Here is a 19,602-nt window from a genome sequence, read left to right on the forward strand (position 1 = left end):
GTGATCACCTTCACTGATAAAATCTATAGTGGCTGCACTTTTCTCAGTGCTTCTCAAAATTGATCCGACCTCCTCTACTCCTTCTTTTTGTGGGATTCTGGTATAAAGACTTTCTATGTCTATCGAGACTAAAGAAAAGTCTTCCTGCCAGTGAAAATCCTGTAGGGCTACCAAAAAGGCACTGGTGTCCTTAATATACGATGGAATTGATGCCAGTAACGGTCTCAATAGCCAGTCCATATATTTTGAAAGGGGTTCTGTGAGGGAACCTATCCCAGACACTATGGGGCGTCCCTTAGGTGCTTGAAGGGACTTGTGGACTTTTAGTATAGAATACCAGTGAGGTTTTTTTTAGAAAAGAGGGAAACAATCTTTCCGCTTTTTTTCTTAATAAAACACCCCTTTCAACCTGCCGCCTCAGAAAAGTTTGCAATTGTTTTTTAAATCTAGAAGTAGGGTCAGAGGGTAATCTAGTGTAAGTATCTGCAAGTTGTTTGTTTGCCTCTTCTAAGTAATGCTCCCTAGTTAGTAAAACCAGATTGCCTCCTTTAACGCCTCTCTGATAATGTCCTCCCAACTTTTTAACTCTTTGAGAGCCCTTTAGCTCACCTGCATTAAGATTTTTTGGAGATTTGGTGTAGATTACAGCCTCTACATCTCTAAGAACCCGTTCCTGAAAGATGTTCATCACTTTCCCCGGTGATATAGGGGGCACATATGTGTACTGGATACCTCCTGTAAAAGGTGTAACCGGGGGATGGCATTTCTCCTTATTAAACAATTTGTATCACTGGTTAGGCTTAGTAATGCGGCTGCATCGTCCAAGACTGCCACTCTGGAGGTATTATCTGGGACCCCTACACTGAACTCCAAAAGGCCTGTATTACACGGACACACTCCTTCTGGAATCTTGGGTTCAACCTGCGTGGAAGAGAGAAATTATTTAAATAAATGGATTTTTCTGGTCGCTTTATACATATCCATTTTATAATCGATAAGATCGAAGGCATCAGGGATACAATAACAGAGTCCCTTGGATAGTAAAGAAATGGAATCAGCATTTAATACATGATTGGTGAGATTAATGATATTGTATTTGCACTTGTTTTGTCTAGACTCTACCGCCAAGAAACTTTGTGATTCAGACGGAATCCCCGGCATAAGATTCCCTGTAATGAGGCAGATGGAGGCACTGTGGATGCCGTCTAGCCTGTGATCCAGCGGTGTCCATCTTTTTAAGCATACATTAAAGGGCCGTTGGCCACAGTTTTGTGCACCTTTGAAAAGGACAATGCTGAACAGAGGCCAGACGGAGTACAGAATAACTGTGGTGCCTCATAGTGAATGGATCCCTTGGGGGTTTCAATTGAATCACATCATTAGGAGATTTAGATGGTAACCCCCGATGTACGTGCTCAGTGTAGAGGACAGGATAAATGTGATCTAAAATGATCCCCGTAAAAGCTTCAGATCAATCCACACAAAAAGCAAGTCTTCACTCAGGTCCGTCATCTGTCAATGGAAATATAGGGGACTTCCACGTTACTGGTAGCACAAAGACTCTGGAAAAGCGCTATCGCTCCTCACTCCCCAAAAGAAATCAAGCGAATTCTGTGCTCCCAAATCCAAATGACTACATCCCTTCTGAGCCCCACATTATGCATAAACCACATTTATTGTCCACATGTTTGGAATATCTGCAACATTAAGAGCCTGCTTAATTTATGGTTGCATATCTCCAGAAGCTCAAGCTGGGCACTACCACAGCAGATTTACAACATTCACAGCTGCTTGCTAATGGAAAACATCCATCTTGTTGTCCAAGAGTCAAATAGTACTACTTCCCTCCCGAGTCTCGCCGTGTCACTAATCATTACTGTAAAGCTACATATGGGTATTGTCACCTTCAGCAGAAATTGTGTGCCAAATTTTTACCCATTTCCCTATGCGAAAATGTAAAATCTGGGGCGAAAACAAAATTTTTGTGGTAAAAATGTAATTATTTTTTCTACTCTGCTCAATGGTATAATATTTTGTGACACACCTGTGGTGTCAATATGATCACTGCACCCTTAGATGAATTCATTGAGAGCTATAGTTTGTAAAATGGGGTCACTTCCGGGGGGGTTCCCACTTTTCTAGGATCACAGGGGCTCTGCCAGTGTGAAATGGCACCTTCAAGCCATTCACGCAAAACCTGAACTCCAATATGTTTCTTCTTCCCTTCTGAGCTTTGCACTGTGCCTCAAAAGTAGTTTTCAACCATACATGGGGTATTGGCGTACTTGTGGGAAGTTACGTAACAGATTGTACTATTCATTTTCTCCTATTATCCCTTTTGAAAATTAAAAACTTGGAGTCAAAGCAACATTTTATTGGAGAAGATAGTAATTTTCCCTTTCCTCAGCCCAATGTTATACAATTCTGTGAATCTCCTAAGAGTTAAAAATGCTCACTACACCCCTGGATGAATTTCTCGAGAGGTGTAGTTTCCAAAATGTTGTCACTTCTGGGGGGTTTCCACTGTTTTGGCATGTCAGAGGCACTTCAAATGTGACATGGCAGCCGCAATCTATTTCATTCAAGATTAAGCTCCAGAATTCAATTGGCACTCCTTCCCTTCTGAGTTCTGCCCTGCACCCAAACAGTAGTTTTCCACCACATATGGGGGGGATATCTGTGTACTCAGGAGAAATTGCTCGACAAATTGTACAGTCCATTTTCTGCTGTTACCCTTGTGAAAATGAAAAATTTAAGCTAAAGCAACATTTTTGTGGGAAAAAAATTATTTTTTTCATTTTCACGGCTCAACGTTCTAAAATTCTGTGAAGCACCTGGGGGTTCAAGATGCTCACTACACCTCTAGATAAGTTACCCGTGGGCTGTAGTTTCCAAAATTGGTTAACTTGTGTGGTGTTTCCACTGTTAAGCACATCAGAGGCTCTGCAAACTCAATATGGCAGCTATCTATTTCAGCTATTTATTTATTTTTTGCGCTCCAATAATCAAATAGTGCCCCTTCCCTGACGTTTGCCCAAACAGTACTTTTCCACCACATATGAGGCATCTGCATAATGAGGAGAAAAATTGCATTGCAAATTCTACAGTCCATTTTTTCCTTATGAAAATGAAAACCATTAGGGCAAAAATTATTTTGTGGGGAAAAAGTAAAATTTTCATTTTTTTCCTTCCACATTGCTTAGATTACTGTAAAGCACCTAAAGGGTTAAAGTGGTTCTCTAGAGAGATAAAAAAAAATTGTACTGTCCCTGCCCTCATAAACTATAAAGATTAGATGCCCAGTGCACTTTAATTATCTTTACAACACTTTTAATTCCAAGTGACAGTAGCTGCTCCTCCCTCCTGTCTGGGACAATACAGCAGTGTGAAGCAACCCCCTGCGAGTAACAGCAGGCCTGCTTTGGACCCAATTTTTTATTTTCACAAGGGTAACAGGAAATGGAAGGAGTGACGTTTTGGAGCGCAAACTTTGATGGAATTGTTTCCAATTGCCATGACACATTTGAAGAGTCCTTTAGGTGCCAAAATAGTAGAAACCCCCCACAAGTGACCCTATATTCCTATATTGGAAATGATCTAATGTTTTCCTGATATGTGAATTTTATTTTGTGGTGGCATATGTAGGTTGTATAGAGTGAATGAAGTTGGCATATATAAGTTTTGTAAAGTACATCCAGTCATGCAATAAATTAGAGTAAGTCAGAAGTAATTTTAGTAATCAATTTATGTGTGGTATAGTTTGAAACAGTCTATTTGTCGGTGCATGTGTGACACTGAAAAATGGTGTATTTTATTATCCCCCTTTTGTAACACACTTTGCACCTTTTTTGTGACCTTCCTTTCTTTCCAAGTTGGAGGACCTTACAATGGAAGTACTGAGGCTTTCCCCTTCCTGACTTCCATATATTAGGGCCTTGATCACTACCTCCTGAAACTGAAGGAATGGTACTGGTCTGGCCTGCACATTGTGATAGAACGTAAGCATTATACATTGCCATCTGTACGATGTGCAAAGCCAGCTTCTTGTACCACACCTTAGCTTTCCCCATGGCTCTGTACGACTGGCAGGACTTGGTCAGACAGATCAACTCCCCCCCCCCCCCCCCCCCCCCCCCCCATGTTCTTGTTTTACCCCAGGAAACAGTCTAATTTGGGGACCTGTGTAGTGGTAACTCGTACAGCGGTGAGGATGCTGCCATTACCATTTATGGTGGTCAAGAAAAGGACATCCCTCTTGTCCTTATACTTTACCACCAGCATGTTGTCGTTATTGGGCTATGCTCTCACCCTTCCTGAGCAGCTTCCCAAGTAGCAACCTACGGAGGCCTCTCTCATTTTTTGCGCACAGTACCGCAAAGTACTCTCTGGCAGAGAGGGATTTGCAAAATGGGATGCTGATGTAGAAGTTACCTACGTAGAGGTTATGACCTTGATCCAACAGGGAGTTCAACAATTCCCACACAACTTTCCCACCAACTCCTAGGACAGGAGAGCATTCAGGGGGTTCAATCTGGGTGTCCTTGCGTTCATAAACCTTAAATCTGTGGATGTACCCTGAGGTACTCTCGCACAGCTTGTAAATTTTAATTCCGTACCTGGCCCTCTTGCTGGCAAGTATTGCCAGAATTGGAGCCTTGCCTTAAAATGTATTAGGGACTCATCCATGCAGATGTCCCTTTGGGGAATGTACACCTCAGCAAATTTGTTACTGAAGTGATCAATGACCGGCCGAATTTTGAAAAGTCAAAATTCTGATAGTCTCGGGGTGGACACTGTGCATTATCGTTGTAATGTAAAAAATTGTGGATGGAAACATGAAGTGTTATGTAAAATATCAGCACTCATCAGTAGGTTGTGAATAAGATGTATCACTTTGAAACGCGTCAACCAACACCTTGAATGTATCTCCCTTGGGACTATTTCCTCAGATGACACACTTTTCCATATGTTTCTGTGGATTTCTTATGGAATTATATATTTTTTCTGAATGAAATTTTCTGAATAAAAATATACGTTTTATTGGAAGTGCTGGATCAACCGCCTCTGTTATATAAAATATCAGCACCGCAATATTGTCGAACTTCTGGCTTCTTCACTATTCCCATATGAAGGACAAAACCCCAAAACTTTCATGATTTATACTGTGTCTTCAGAAGTCCAATTAGCAAATGGCAAAGTGGGGTTTTGGGCAAGAAATTTGTCTGGGTCTGCATGAGGTTTACAAAATTCTCAAGAGAAAAAGACTTTGAAAAAGTTGATTTCTGGGAGGCTGGCAGTGTGAAATTGGATTCCTGATTGGGTGACAAAATCAGGAATCTGAGGCTCAACATTTTCGGTAGGTGAGGTCCATAGGAGGTCACTAACGGTGAGTGCTGGTTTGTTTTCTGTACTGGGGGTCTTCGTGGGGGTTTGTTATCACTAGAGAAAGAGGAAGAGGAGGAAAAATAGAGGAAGCTGGCAAGGAAGGAGTATGCCTCCTCTGCTGAATACAGTGTTTGGGACGAGCGGGACATTTTATTTTTCACATGGGTGGTGCATGTGTGTAAAATTAACCAAATTTTATTCAGGTGTGTGTGTGTGTTTGTGTTGTAAACTTTTTTTTATTAAGTTATTAGAATAGAAGAAAGAGAAAAATGTAGAAAGATAAAATAAAAAGAATATAAAAATTTGGTAAAAAAAAAACAAAACTTGCTAAACGGTAGACAGCAAAAACAATTACGGTACTAAGCACTCACAACTAAATTACGCTAGCCGTAACTCTATGTAGTAGAAAAAACTGTAGTATAAGCGCTACAAGAATTTTCCACTAAAATTCTAAACCTACAATTACTAAACGGACATCATTAAAAAGAAAAAAATTACTGAGCGCCCGCAACTATCTGACCCTAATTCTGATTGTTTTAGTAAAAACTACTGTAGTTGAAGCGAATTACTACAGTCTTGTTACTGTGGATTACACGGTCCCTAATCTACCTCTAGCAACTGATGTAAACTATTATTTTTTTATTCCTTTTTTACACTTCACTATCTAATGCTAATTCTGATTTATATTTTAGTAAAAAATACTGTAGTATAAATTAATTATTCCAGAATATATTTTTACTGTCCCCAATCTAGCCCTATCAACTAATCTAAATTTATTTCTATTTGATTTTTTTTAAAAAAAAAAATTTATACTTTTTGAGGGGAAAAAAAGCCAAAAGTGAGCACAGATATGCCAATCAGTGATGTGCATCACTGATCAGCAGCTGCTGGACGCACGCATGGATGTGATGACAAGGGGGGGGGCTGGGGGAGTACTAGCCAAAAGCCACCACAGATGCAGGTTAATGATGTGCGTCACTGAGCAGCACTCGGCGGCTGCAGGACGCACAAATGGAGATGGTGCTAAAGAAAAAAACTGATCGAGCTATCAAGTACTGATCAGCGCTCAGCGGCAGAACGGGGTGTATTGAAAAAAGCAGGAGACTGGGACATATTTTCTTTTCTTCAGTCAGCAGCAGCAGAAGTGGTGGCACAGGCTAAAATAGTGTCTGGCACTACAAAGCCCAGCAGATCCGGCAGCAGAATGACCGTGACTGCCCTGCACATGTTTCCAAGCTGGAATGAGGTGGTGCAAAGCAGTCACTGTGAGGTCAGACTGCGTAAAACACCTGAACAAGGAATGTATAAGCGGGGCCCAATTGCAAAACTAGACAACCAACAGAAGATTAGACCCCTAAAATATAACTTTTATTCGAATATGCTAAAAAGGACTCAGTAGTCACCATAACAACAAACACAAAAACAAGACAAAATGCCAGGGAACAGGGATAAGTCACACATCAGTCAGGAAGGATTACGGGCTCTATCTGTCCCTATTTTGTCCCTAAATTCTCTCCCTTCCTGACAGCGGAGGTTGGCACCCTAATTTTTGCTCCGTGGCGCCCCCGCTCAACGTCGGTGTCCCTAATATCCCTGGTAAATATCTATCTTTATATTTAAAAAACCACAATCGTGAATAAAAGATAGAGAAAAGTGAACGTACAGATTAAGAAGCCGACAATTCATCATAGATATGATGCATATGCAGCACTGACTGAGCTTCTGGAGAGAAGGATTGATTGCCTCTCCAGTTCCCCTGATGAACCCTGGAGAGTACCAGGGAGAAACGCGTTGGGACGAGATATGAGGGATCATCAATGATAAGTGTTGCTCCCTGTCTATTTATATGATATCAGACTGTCTTTGCATTTGGGACATGATATAAGGGACTATCTATGATAAGTGCTAAATCCCTGTATTTTCTGACATAGGATATTAGGAATCACTAATGATTTGTGTTATTTCTTTGATATCTATGAGATGTGACATAATGCATTACCAATGATAAATGCTATTCCTTACTAAATGATATTGAGATTGTTATAATGCAGTTAGAATTGGTCATTTGTTTTGCTTGTATGTGTTACAGTCTCTATCACATTCTGGCTCTGACAACTTAGAACGACATAGAGCAGGATGCACATGTGATACCGGTCTGTGGGCATTACTTCTGGGGATTAGTCTCATATATAACAGAACCTGCTTTATTAGCTTTGGTTATTTAGTATATGCTGGCTTGTGTATGAATGTAATAAACCAGCTATCTTGAGACAAATTTTACCTTCTAAAAAATTCCCAGGGCTATTATTATTGTCGCAATATATAGACTTGGGTCTCCTTAAATGCATATCTATGATGAATTGTCGGCTTCTTAATCTGTACGTTCACTTTTCTCTATCTTTTATTCACAATTGTGTTTTTTTAAATATAAAGATAGAGATTTACCAGGGATATTAGGGACACCGACATTGAGCGGGGGCGCCACGGAGCAAAAATTAGGGTGCCAACCTCCGCTGTCAGGAAGGGAGAGAATTTAGGGACAAAATAGGGACAGATAGAGCCCATAATCCTTCCTGACTGATGTATGACTTATCCCTGTTCCCTGGCATTTTGTCTTGTTTTTGTGTTTGTTGTTATGGTGACTACTGAGTCCTTTTTAGCATATTCGAATAAAAGTTATATTTTAGGGGTCTAATCTTCTGTTGGTTGTCTAGAGGTCAGACTGCGTCCATGCTCACTGATTGGTGCAGTCGGATATCATCTTCTGATCACACCAATCAGTGCTGGGGCTGGTGACGATGACATTGCCTAGCTCCAGCCTATGATCTGTGTTTATAGCACTGATCATACCTGGACTTCAGTGTTTCAGGCAATTTAATTTGCTGAAACATTGAAATTGGTGTGGTTGGCTGTTCCAATTTTGATCTTAGTTTTGTGGGGTAGGGTCGGAGATCTCCCCCGTGGCAGTAAGAACCTGTGCCCTGCTAACAGAAACAGTTTACGTCAATTTGCGGGAACCCTTTCCCGACCATGACGTAGACTTACGTCTAATGTTGTGAAGGGGTTACGGTAAAGGATTTAGTGGTTTTAATTAATGGCTTAAGGATTTTTTCCAAAAAGTGGTGACAGAATTGCATCTCTGAAGGCCACTATTGGTTGTCTGGTGGGGAGTAGTGATTTATGAATTTTTGAGTAGAATATAGAAAACTGGTCCGATGGTATGTGTTGGTCAAGAATGTTATGGTTTGTTTTGTTTTTTTGTCAGCGTTGCCTTTGGCTGGCACGGTGGTTCAGTGGTTAGCCCTGTAGCCTTATAGTGCTGTGGTCCTGGGCTCAAATCCCATCAAGGACAACATCTGCAAGGAGTTTGTATGTTCTCCCTGTGTTTGCGTGGGTTTCCTCTGGGTTCTCCGCTTCCCCCCACTTCCCTTCCCACTCCAGAGAAATATTGACAGTGAATATAGATTGTGAGCCCCAGTTGGGACAGTGATGATGATATCTGTAAAGCGCTGTGGAATTAATGGCGCAATATAAGTGAGTAAAATAAATAAAGAAACTGTAGAATCTGTTGGATGTTATGCCTAATGGTGAGGTGGGATTTTGTGACACCATCAAGGTAGTCCTTTGTGTCATGACACAATTGCGTCTCCTATATCGAATTATTTCTCTGTTTGACTGTAGGGTAAAAATGGATAATTTTTCAGTGAGGAGAGATTGTGATTAGTGATGAGCACAAGTACACTAGTGAGATGTTCGCGTCCCCACAGTCGCATTTTTTCGACTATTAGACTGCCACAAAACATTTGAGAATTGCCTGACAAACACAGGCAAACCCCGCATGTTTTGTGGCTAACAGCCGTGAAACGTGCAGCTGCGGGGACTCGAACATGTCACTCGAGCACCCTAGGCGAACTCTAATACTGAGCACTCGCGCTCAACACTAATTATGATGTGTTTAATTACACACATGCAGTTGATGCAGGACTTTTCTAGATGCCTCTCTATCAGGTCAATTACAGTTTCTGTGGTTTGATTGATATGGGAAGGGCTGAATGTGTTGTTCTCTGTCCCACCACACAGTGCGTGTCCGTTTTTGGAGCACACATTTTCATGTTATCCAAACTATAGGCCATATGAAATCCAGACAGGTTTCCTTTAAATTATCCTAGTTATGATTTTCATGTAGGAAGAAGAGGCCCCGTACAGAGTCTGACGTGGAGATGGATGAAGCGGAGATAGACAGGACAATGACTGCAGCCTCTGCACCAAGGAGAAGGGTTATCAATTTAACCAGCATATTGAGCTTGCAGAAAGACATTGAAGACAGAGCTCACAAAAGTAAGTGTAATATTGGTAAATACATTTTATCCGCATCATATGTATTTATAAATTATATTAGGACAAGGATTTATACCCACATAGTTTTTGTACCCAACTGGTATTATGACTTACAGCCATATCTGCCAAAATATTTTGCAAACCTGATCCTAAGATTGAAACCAAAATCTAGACCTAAAAATTAATTCAGACTCAATTTTTTTTCTAGAACCTAGATCAGGCCCCGGATCTATAAAAAAGAAAAAAAAAAATATATATATATATATTTTTTTAAAGTCATTATTTAAAAAAAACTTCTGCTCTACTCTACAGAGAAATTACAATGTTTAAACGCTGGACAGCCCATTGAACCCCTTGGTGACTATTTCTCAGCATTGGAGTTACACAATTGGCAGCAGGGAGTCTAATCTTTTCCTATTGGCATCTGACGGGCATAATACACTGCAATACAGAAGTAAGATATTAAATCGCCACTCCACCATTTTTTGTTTTTTTATTTCAGCACTTTATTGGTGCCACTAATGTAAATTGCCTGATTCTAGTATTCTAGTTTCCAGCTGCTGTCTTCAGCTTTTCCCAGTGCTGCTCTGGTCCTGCAATGCCATCTTGCGACTGCAACTTCTGACTTTTAATGGTCATGAGCTCTGTGTAAGTCTATGAGAGCCTCTTTCTGGTCTCGTTTTGGCTATCATAGATTTACATTGAGAAGTGACTAACTGATCATTCCAGCAAACACTGGAGCCATCTGCAGGTCACAAACTGCAGGAGACCGACTGGAGCTCCATCGGGAACAGCTGAAGACGGCAGCTGATAAGTATAATACTGGAGTCAGGGAACTTAGATTAGTAGCACCACTTAGGTGCTGAAATAAAAAAAAAAAAAAAACGCTGCAGTGGTGCTTTAAAATAACTATTTACAGCACTGTGTAAGTCTTAGGTCTGGAAAAATGCTGCAAAGTAAGTGCTTTCTAAAATAGAAGTGTTAATAGTTTATTTTCATCAATTAACAAATTGCCACATAAATGAACAAAAGAGAAATCTAAATCAAATCAGTATTTGGTGTGACCGCCATTTGCCTTCAAAACAGCCTCAATTATTCTAGACACACTTGCACACAGAGTTTGAAGGAACTCTGCAAGGAGGATGTTCCAGATATCTTGGAGTGCTAACCACATACTGTATCTTCTGTGGATGTAGGCTTGTGCAAATCCTTCTGTCTTTTTATGGAATCCCACACATACTCATTGATGTTGAGATCAGAGCTCTGTGGGGGTCTTATCATCTTTTCCACGACTCCTTGTTCTTTAATCTGAAGATAGTTATTAAAATGACATTGGTTGTATGTTTGGGGTTGTGGTCGTACATCAGAATAAATTTGGAGCCAGTCAGACGTCTTACTGATGGTACAGCATTATAGATAAGTATCTACCTGTATTTCTCCGCACTGAGGACGCCATTAATCCTGATCAAATTCCCCAACTCTGTTTGCTGAAATTCAGCCCCAACCTTGTAAGAACACACAACCATGCTTCACTATTGCCTACAGGCACTTATTATTGTGCTGCTCTTCGGTGAACAAACTTTCTTCTTTTACAAGCAAATATTTCGTATTTTGACTAATATGTCCAGATCACCTGCTGTAATTTTTCTGCAACCAAGTTCCTATGTTTTTGTGCATGGTTGCCGTTCAGACTTGTTTCCATGTCAGAGGTATGTTTTTTCACAATTCTTCCATGACCACCACTTCTGGCCAAACTCCTCCACACAGTAGATGAGTGTTGCTGCATGCTACATCTTTTGACTTCAAAGGGAAGTGACGCGCCCCCTGGGCCAGTGTTGTTAGGGATACCCAGAGCCGGATCAGATGGGGGTTGTAGTCTCCGAGTGGCTGTGACCCGGTCCGTGCCCAGGGTGTCAAGCTCAGAGTGTGGCAGTCCTACAGATGTTATTAGTTCTTTGTGTCGACTACGCCACCCGTTGATTTGCGGTCAAAAGGCCGCCGCTGCAGCAGGGTCCACTGAGGCTGATGATGTGAGTGCAGCTTAGGTAGTATAACCCCCAACGGGAGGGGTATAGCCTCAGGGGGTCAGCCGTGGAGGATGGTGGTTGTGAAGGTGCAGCAAGGAGACTCAGAGACATAAAATGCAGTTCCAGGGTTTTACTTACTGGTGTTGCTCGGGTCACTGTGTACAGCAGTGACCACCCAAGCCGTGCTGCGTCCACCAGGTCCTGGACTCGGTCAACTCCCAGGCAACTCCGGAGTGTGGTCCTGAGCTTTCTGTCTCTCCCTTCTTCTGGCCGTTCCCACCAGGGATCCACCTAAGTCCGGCTCCCTCGGGCCTCTTGTTGGTCAAGCCTCCTCTGGGCTCCCTGACCCTATTCTTGGTCTGCCTTCCGGGTGGATTTAGTGGGTGATCGTGGCAGATCCTGCCCACGACCTCCGGTTCCTGGCTAAGGTGTGCTGTAGCCTCTGCCAGCTTGGGATCCGGTACCCTGTTGCCGACCCTTCACCCTATTAGCTCTCTTATGGGTTCTTGGGGTCCCCTCTGCGCCTCTGGGTCTCTCTCTCTTCTCCTCTGCTCTGCTTCTCAGGCTCTCAGACAGACTGTCTGACTGACTGACTGACGTCTCACAGACTGACCCTGATCTAAGATGGTGCCCACCTTAAATACTCCCTCTATGTGTGAGCTCAGGTGACCAGCACCCAATGAGCTCCTAGCTTTACCCAGGCTGCTCCCCCTATCTGCCCCTACACTACTGGGATGTTCCACCCCCCTCCCACTCCAGCCAGGAACAGACACTGTTGTACCTGCACATTTCTCTAGTGGGAGTACCATCGGTCTGTTCCCCGGAAATGGGATGTGTGTAGTGCATGCAGCCTACTAGCTCAGTTCCACACTCCATCCTTACCCGGGAGTGGAATATCACACCTCTGGGTTGAGGTGCAATACCCCTGTAGCAGCCGAATCCTCAGGGTGCTACATTCCCCCCTGGTAAATCACAGCACGTCCTCGGGCTGTAAAATATAAACATCCAAAACATACAATTTTTTACATAAACATAGAAAACATCATATATATATATCAGCAATAAACTTTTCATATAAATAACATTCTTGTTTCTGGTTCCTCCGGTCACTATGCAACTTGTGACCGGGTAAAGTGCGACAGTCTCTCTTGGAATAAAACAGTTCCCTATAAAACCGGTAGGGGGCGCTTTAGGAAGCGCAACTATATACAAGGGGAATATGGCCGCTCTCAGTCCTCGGCCAGGTATTAGGAAAGGAATGACCGCTCTCAGTCCTCGGTCAGTGGGAATAGGGACACACGGGTTTCAGTTCAATTGGCTGGTCCCAACGGGGACTATATTTTAACTAGAACAGTTCTTATACCCTGACGGGTAACTATGTACAGTCTCTTTCTACCGTACTTCAACGACGGCGTCCTCCTGCTCCTTCTTTAGATTCTTCAGACCCGTCCGGGTCCTCTTGCTCCTCCTCACACCGCAGCTCCTCCTCCGTCAGGCGATGCACATGGAGGGCGTAGGGTCCTTTGGCACACTTGTGCCGGGTGAAGGTGACCTCGTCCCCTACATACAGGTCACGACCTCTGTGTCCCTCCGGCAGATGGCTTTCTACGTCTCTGCGAGTCACAAAGACGTCGCCGGGGGTATGATGGTCTCTAATGAAGCCCCACCCATGCTGCATGTTGAATTTTATCACAGTCCCGGTGGAAGGGGGACCATGTGCTGCACGGGGATTCCTCCTGGTCCGGCTCTTCTGCTCCGCGCTCCTTATCTGCGCTTGCTGTTCCCGGACCCGCCTCTCTCTCCGCTCCCTCTCGAAGACCTCGAGCTGCTGCCGGCAGCACTCTGCACGCTCTGGTGCGGCCGCCCGAGTCTCCTGAGTGAACCCCATGAGGTCTTCTCCAGTGGGGTCCCACTCGAACTGTGCCTCCTCCAGCGGGGGCGAGGTCCTCTTTACAGGCTTCGGAGCCGGAATCAGGGGCTCGTCTAGGGGTCTCTCTTTCCGGAGTCGGGGATGGTGAAACTCCGGTGGCCATATGAAGGGCTGCCCATCCGGGCACGTATGCTGGGCAAATAGATTTTCACCCAGGTGCGGTACTTTAGGTGCTATGGGCGCTGTGGTGGTAGCGGCGCCCGGGTCGACCAGGCCTTGCGACCAGGCTTGGGGCACCCTAAAGACAAAGGGCACCGTAAGAACGGCGGCGCCCTGGGTTACTCGGCCCTGCGACCAGGCCGGTGGCTCCGCGGAGGTAGGGGGCGCTGTTTGTATTGCGGCGCCCGGAGGTACTAGGCCTTGCGACCAGGCCGATGGTATTTCCTGTTTGGTCGCGCTCGAGGTCGAGGCGTGTGACGTCACAGGGGTCGCGGCCGCGGTTTCCGGTTGAGGCCTAGTCGGCGGCGGTGACGATGCAGCGACGGGCACGGCAGGGGGAATTTCGGGCTCTGCGACGGGGAGCTGGGGCAGGCACGCGGTTTCCCGGCTCGGGGTAGAGACGTCCCCTTTACCTGCCTCCGTCCGTTCAGCTCCCTTCTCGGCGCCGTCTCCTGCCTTCATTCCTCCTACGCCATCCTCAGAGGCGGTCTGTCTCCTCGTCTCAGGTGGCGTGCTCCGCTGACGGGTTTCGGTCTGCTGGGCCATCTCTCGGCTCCACTCCGCCAACGTCTCTCGCTGCACCCGGGCCATCCTCCGTGCGAGGCCCTCCAACGCGGTCTGTGCACACTCCCGGTCTCGGGGGAGCTGTGCTAGGATCTCCAGCAGGCCTTCTGGAGTGGCGACCTGCAACAGGCTCCTGACCACTGGGTCGGTGCTGCCTGACTCTCCCTCCATCTCCGGGTAGGCTCTCTCTGGACTCTATTCCAGACGTCTTGTCTCCGGGTGCGCTCTCTCCAGACTGCTCCAGGCGACACCCATCTTTGTTCTCTTCTTCTGTCTCCGCCCACATCGAGGGTGGTCCCGGGGCAACTTTGTGATTGTCGGTTCCAGGGGCAGTTCTCTTACGCTGATGGACACTTCCAGCATCACAGTCTCTGTTGGTGGGCGCGGTTTCCACTTTTGGCGCCATTCTTCGACCTGGCCCACGATGGGAGGTGGTCTCTTGCCACCCTCTGGCACGCCCATAATGGCGTCCGCTCTTCCAAGGCGGGAAATCTTTGGAAATGGCGGGAATCGTCTCCCAGTGGCGGGAAACTCCATGGATGGCGGGAAAAAGCTGCAAATGGCGGACAACCGGCGGGAAACGACCTGTGATGGGGTCCGTTGGCGGGGACCCTCCGGAACCGGCGGGAGACTTCTTTTTGAGGTAACGGTGAACTTTTCTTCAGGCACGCAGTACCCGGTTGTTGCGGGCACGTTATCCTGCCGACTACGCCAAAGTTGACGCGCCCCCTGGGCCAGTGTTGTTAGGGATACCCGGAGCCGGATCAGATGGGGGTTGTAGTCTCCGAGTGGCTGTGACCCGGTCCGTGCCCAGGGTGTCAAGCTCAGAGTGTGGCAGTCCTACAGATGTTATTAGTTCTTTGTGTCGACTACGCCACCCGTTGATTTGCGGTCAAAAGGCCGCCGCTGCAGCAGGGTCCACTGAGGCTGATGATGTGAGTGCAGCTTAGGTAGTATAACCCCCAACGGGAGGGGTATAGCCTCAGGGTGTCAGCCGTGGAGGATGGTGGTTGTGAAGGTGCAGCAAGGAGACTCAGAGACATAAAATGCAGTTCCAGGGTTTTACTTACTGGTGTTGCTCGGGTCACTGTGTACAGCAGTGACCACCCAAGCCGTGCTGCGTCCACCAGGTCCTGGACTCGGTCAACTCCCAGGCAACTCCGGAGTGTGGTCCTGAGCTCCTTTCTGTCTCTCCCTTCTTCTGGCCGTTCCCACCAGGGATCCACCTAAGTCCGGCTCCCTCGGGCCTCTTGTTGGTCAAGCCTCCTCTGGGCTCCCTGACCCTATTCTTGGTCTGCCTTCCGGGTGGATTTAGTGGGTGATCGTGGCAGATCCTGCCCACGACCTCCGGTTCCTGGCTAAGGTGTGCTGTAGCCTCTGCCAGCTTGGGATCCGGTACCCTGTTGCCGACCCTTCACCCTATTAGCTCTCTTATGGGTTCTTGGGGTCCCCTCTGCGCCTCTGGGTCTCTCTCTCTTCTCCTCTGCTCTGCTTCTCAGGCTCTCAGACAGACTGTCTGACTGACTGACTGTGGCTGACTGACTGACGTCTCACAGACTGACCCTGATCTAAGATGGTGCCCACCTTAAATACTCCCTCTATGTGTGAGCTCAGGTGACCAGCACCCAATGAGCTCCTAGCTTTACCCAGGCTGCTCCCCCTATCTGCCCCTACACTACTGGGATGTTCCACCCCCCTCCCACTCCAGCCAGGAACAGACACTGTCGTACCTGCACATTTCTCTAGTGGGAGTACCATCGGTCTGTTCCCCGGAAATGGGATGTGTGTAGTGCATGCAGCCTACTAGCTCAGTTCCACACTCCATCCTTACCCGGGAGTGGAATATCACACCTCTGGGTTGAGGTGCAATACCCCTGTAGCAGCCGAATCCTCAGGGTGCTACAGAAGCATGATGTGTCTTTCATCTTCTGCACTGGTGGTTATTCACTTGAAAAAGTGGGCGGTACGGTTTTGAAATGCGTTGTGAATAAAAAACCTTTTCATTGTCATCATCTCTGAAGAATTGATTCACTCCATCAGTACAGCCCACCTACGCGTTCATCCAACTGGATCCATCTTCTGCACTAAGTTTCCTTGGGCAACCACTGCGTCTATGGTCCTCAGCATTGCCCATTTCTTGAAGATTCTTCAATAAAGCTTGACTAGTACATCTTGAAACCCCAGTCTGCTTTGAAGAGGGCCTGTTACTAAGTCAAAAATTGTCATTTTTACTGTTACTTTGTTACTTTATTCTTGAATTTTCCCTTAAGAATGAGAGGTTTATGTTTATTTTTTAAATCTGCCATTCAGTTCTAAAGATATGGACGAGGTCTTTATAAAAAATGTAGCTAAGCACTAACAGGCAGGTAATTGCAACTTACCTGCCTGTTGTGCCCAGTACCGTTCTTCCCCGACACAGAACGGTCACAGACAGATCCAGCCAGGGATTCTGCTGACATCATGTCTACAGAACGGAGGCTTCTTTTCCGCTCCGCTCTGTCGATGGAGCAGGACTTCCGAGACCATTGTGATTGACTGCCGGATCCCTGCTGCCTAATTGGGGGAGCCGACTCAATCAGAATGACGTCAGAAGTCCCGCCCTGTCGCGTCAACAGAGGCATCCCCGATTGAAGCGGCCTGTGACCGCTTTCGTGCCAGGGAAGAACGCCATGCACAACATGCAGGTACTTAAGTAGCAGTTACCTGCCTGTTAGTGCTTAGGTACATTTTTTGCATTTACATAAAGTCATGGATATCCCCGTTAAGAAAAAAAAACATGCCAGGGCATTGGCCCAAAGGTAACTAGTTATGTTGCATCCTATGACGACATGATTAAAGTTAGGATCACATGACCATTTACATAGTGTCAATGATGGCATGTCCAAATAAACCTGTGTCAGGTTTTCAACAGGTTATTTACCCACATCTTAGTTTTTATAGAACATTTCTGGGAAAACTGTAATAACCAATAATGGTCACTGTCAGCTCCAAAAGCGATTGTTGTTCTGTTTTACAAGCAGGAGGCATGTGATAGTGCCTGGACTAGAGGTGTAAAAAGGAATGCATTTTTTTTTTTTTAAATGAAGGTAACTTTGGAAATGTTTAAGTATATCTTCCATGATTTACTTCAAGCTCATAATCCTAAAATTATAAAGTGAGTTATTAGCTGCTTATTTCCATGTAGAGCTCTGTTGGAGGACACTATTGAATTTACTGATAAAAATATGTAACGTGAAGAGCTTTACAGGATACAAACCATAGAATACAGCAGCACACTAAGTGTTAAGATGTATGCAAACAATGAATATATAAAATTTGAATTGCATTATTGCTGTATATACTGCTATATATAACATATTTATAAAAATGGAGGTACTTCGCGTATAAATTGGCCAATTCATGAGAGCCTACCAGTCTTAACATGGCGTACCTTTTTTTGATTGGGCCCTAACCTAATGTCATGTATTTCCCTTGCTAAAAGCCTACAAATTTAAAGGGAATCTGTCAGCAGGTTTTTGCTACGTAATCTGAGGACAGCATGAGGTAGGGTTTAAAACAGTGAATTCAGCGATGTGTCACTTATCAGTCTGCATGCTGTTTATTTATGATGAGTTTTATCACAGACATTATCATTGCCCAGACTAGTTGCTTCATGCCAAGTTGTCAGAGTCCGCTCCTCCCTCTGATATGCAGCTCACTGTCCATAGACAGTATAGATTAAGCGCCTGGTGTGGGCGGGGTTGGTTTTCTGATCTCTGCTACATGCTGCACCAAAGAACTGATTGTGTCACAAGTGCTGTAGCCAGTAAACTAAGTGATAAATTGGTGGAATCAGGCAGGGTCTCTTTCTCTAAATTATGCTGCTCTCCGATGAGGTTTAAAAACATGGTGACAGATTCCCTTTAAATGACAGGTAGGGTACAGCACTAATTAAAAACAGTATTTACACGGTATGTGTTGCTGTATGAGGAGATGATATATACATTTCTATGAGGACAGGTTAATCTGCATTGGTTCAAGCTGGCTGTCGAGAAGAGTACTGAAAAATTGTAATTGATGAATGAGATGATGCTGGGATTCAGCTTTGCCATATCTGCAATGAAGCAAGTAATCTGCAGAGCAAACAACTGAGCTTTAACGTGGAACACTTCACAGGGGGCGCTACATATAAGGATTTGTAATTGTTTTTTTTTCAGTTTTAGCGTTTTCTAAAATATATTTGTTTTTCCCGTAAAGAGCAGTATATGTATGGAGCAGTGATCGCACGGGCTCACGCTGAGCGCTGCCACGATCACATGTGGGTGTCAGCTCTACGTGAGAGCTGACGCCACGCAGCAACACCCACAATCGGTGCTAGCACCGGTCTTGGGTGTTTAACCCCTCTGATGCCACTGTCAATAGTGACAGCGACATCACAGAGGAAGTGAACTCCCTCTGTGATTCCTTCAACACAATGTGATGCAATCGCGTTGTGTTGATGGTCTCCATGGTGACCCCTGGTCCCAAGATGACCGCGGGGTCCTGCAGGAAGGTGGCCACTCAGTGCCTGCTTAGAGAGCAGGAGCTGAGGTGCCTCCTTTCTGCCTGTCAGATGCAGATCTGATGCTCTGCAGTGCAGAAGCACTGCAGAGTATTAGATCAGCGATCAGGGCAGAGAAAATTGATGTTCCATAGTGGGACAATGTGAAACAGTAGAAAAAAAAGTTAATAAAAAATTGTAAAAATATTTTAAAAAAAAAAAAAATCACAAAATAAAGAACAAAAAAAGAAAAAATATTAATGCAATAAATACATTTATCTGTGTAAAAAAACAAAAAAATACACATTTGGTATCAGCGCGTCCGTAACGACCCGACCTATAAAACTGTCCCACTAGTTAAGCCCTTTAGTGAACACTGTAAAAAAATGAATGAAAAACAAGGCAAAAAAACGATGCTTTATCATGATACCGCCGAATAAAAACTGGAATAAAACGCGATCAAAACAATGCCTATAAATAAATATGGTACCAATGAAAACGACGTCTTGTCTCCACAAAACAAGCCATACAGTTCCATTAGCGGAAAAATAAAAAAGTTACAGCTCTCAGAATAAGCAAATGGCAAAATAATTTTTTTCTATAAAAATAGTTTTTATTGTGTAAAAGTGTCAAAACAAAAAAATATATATATATTAATGTGGTATCACTGTAATCGTACT

The 19,602-nt window shown here is 44.7% G+C and overlaps 1 protein-coding gene across 2 annotated transcripts in view; it reads left to right on the forward strand.

Moving 5' to 3' along the window:
* The window catches only part of MLH1 (mutL homolog 1), a 116,984-nt gene that overhangs the window by 62,279 nt on the left and 35,103 nt on the right, over positions 1-19,602 (forward strand). For both annotated transcript variants that reach the window (XM_073678298.1, XM_073678299.1), the window contains exon 13: positions 9,572-9,723. In XM_073678298.1, the coding sequence (XP_073534399.1) occupies positions 9,572-9,723 (152 nt within the window). The remainder of the gene's footprint in view (positions 1-9,571; positions 9,724-19,602) is intronic.

Source organism: Phyllobates terribilis, unplaced genomic scaffold (assembly GCF_046119375.1).
Source record: "Phyllobates terribilis strain yellow unplaced genomic scaffold, ASM4611937v1 Scaffold_4__5_contigs__length_816908805, whole genome shotgun sequence".
NCBI lineage: Eukaryota > Metazoa > Chordata > Amphibia > Anura > Dendrobatidae > Phyllobates > Phyllobates terribilis.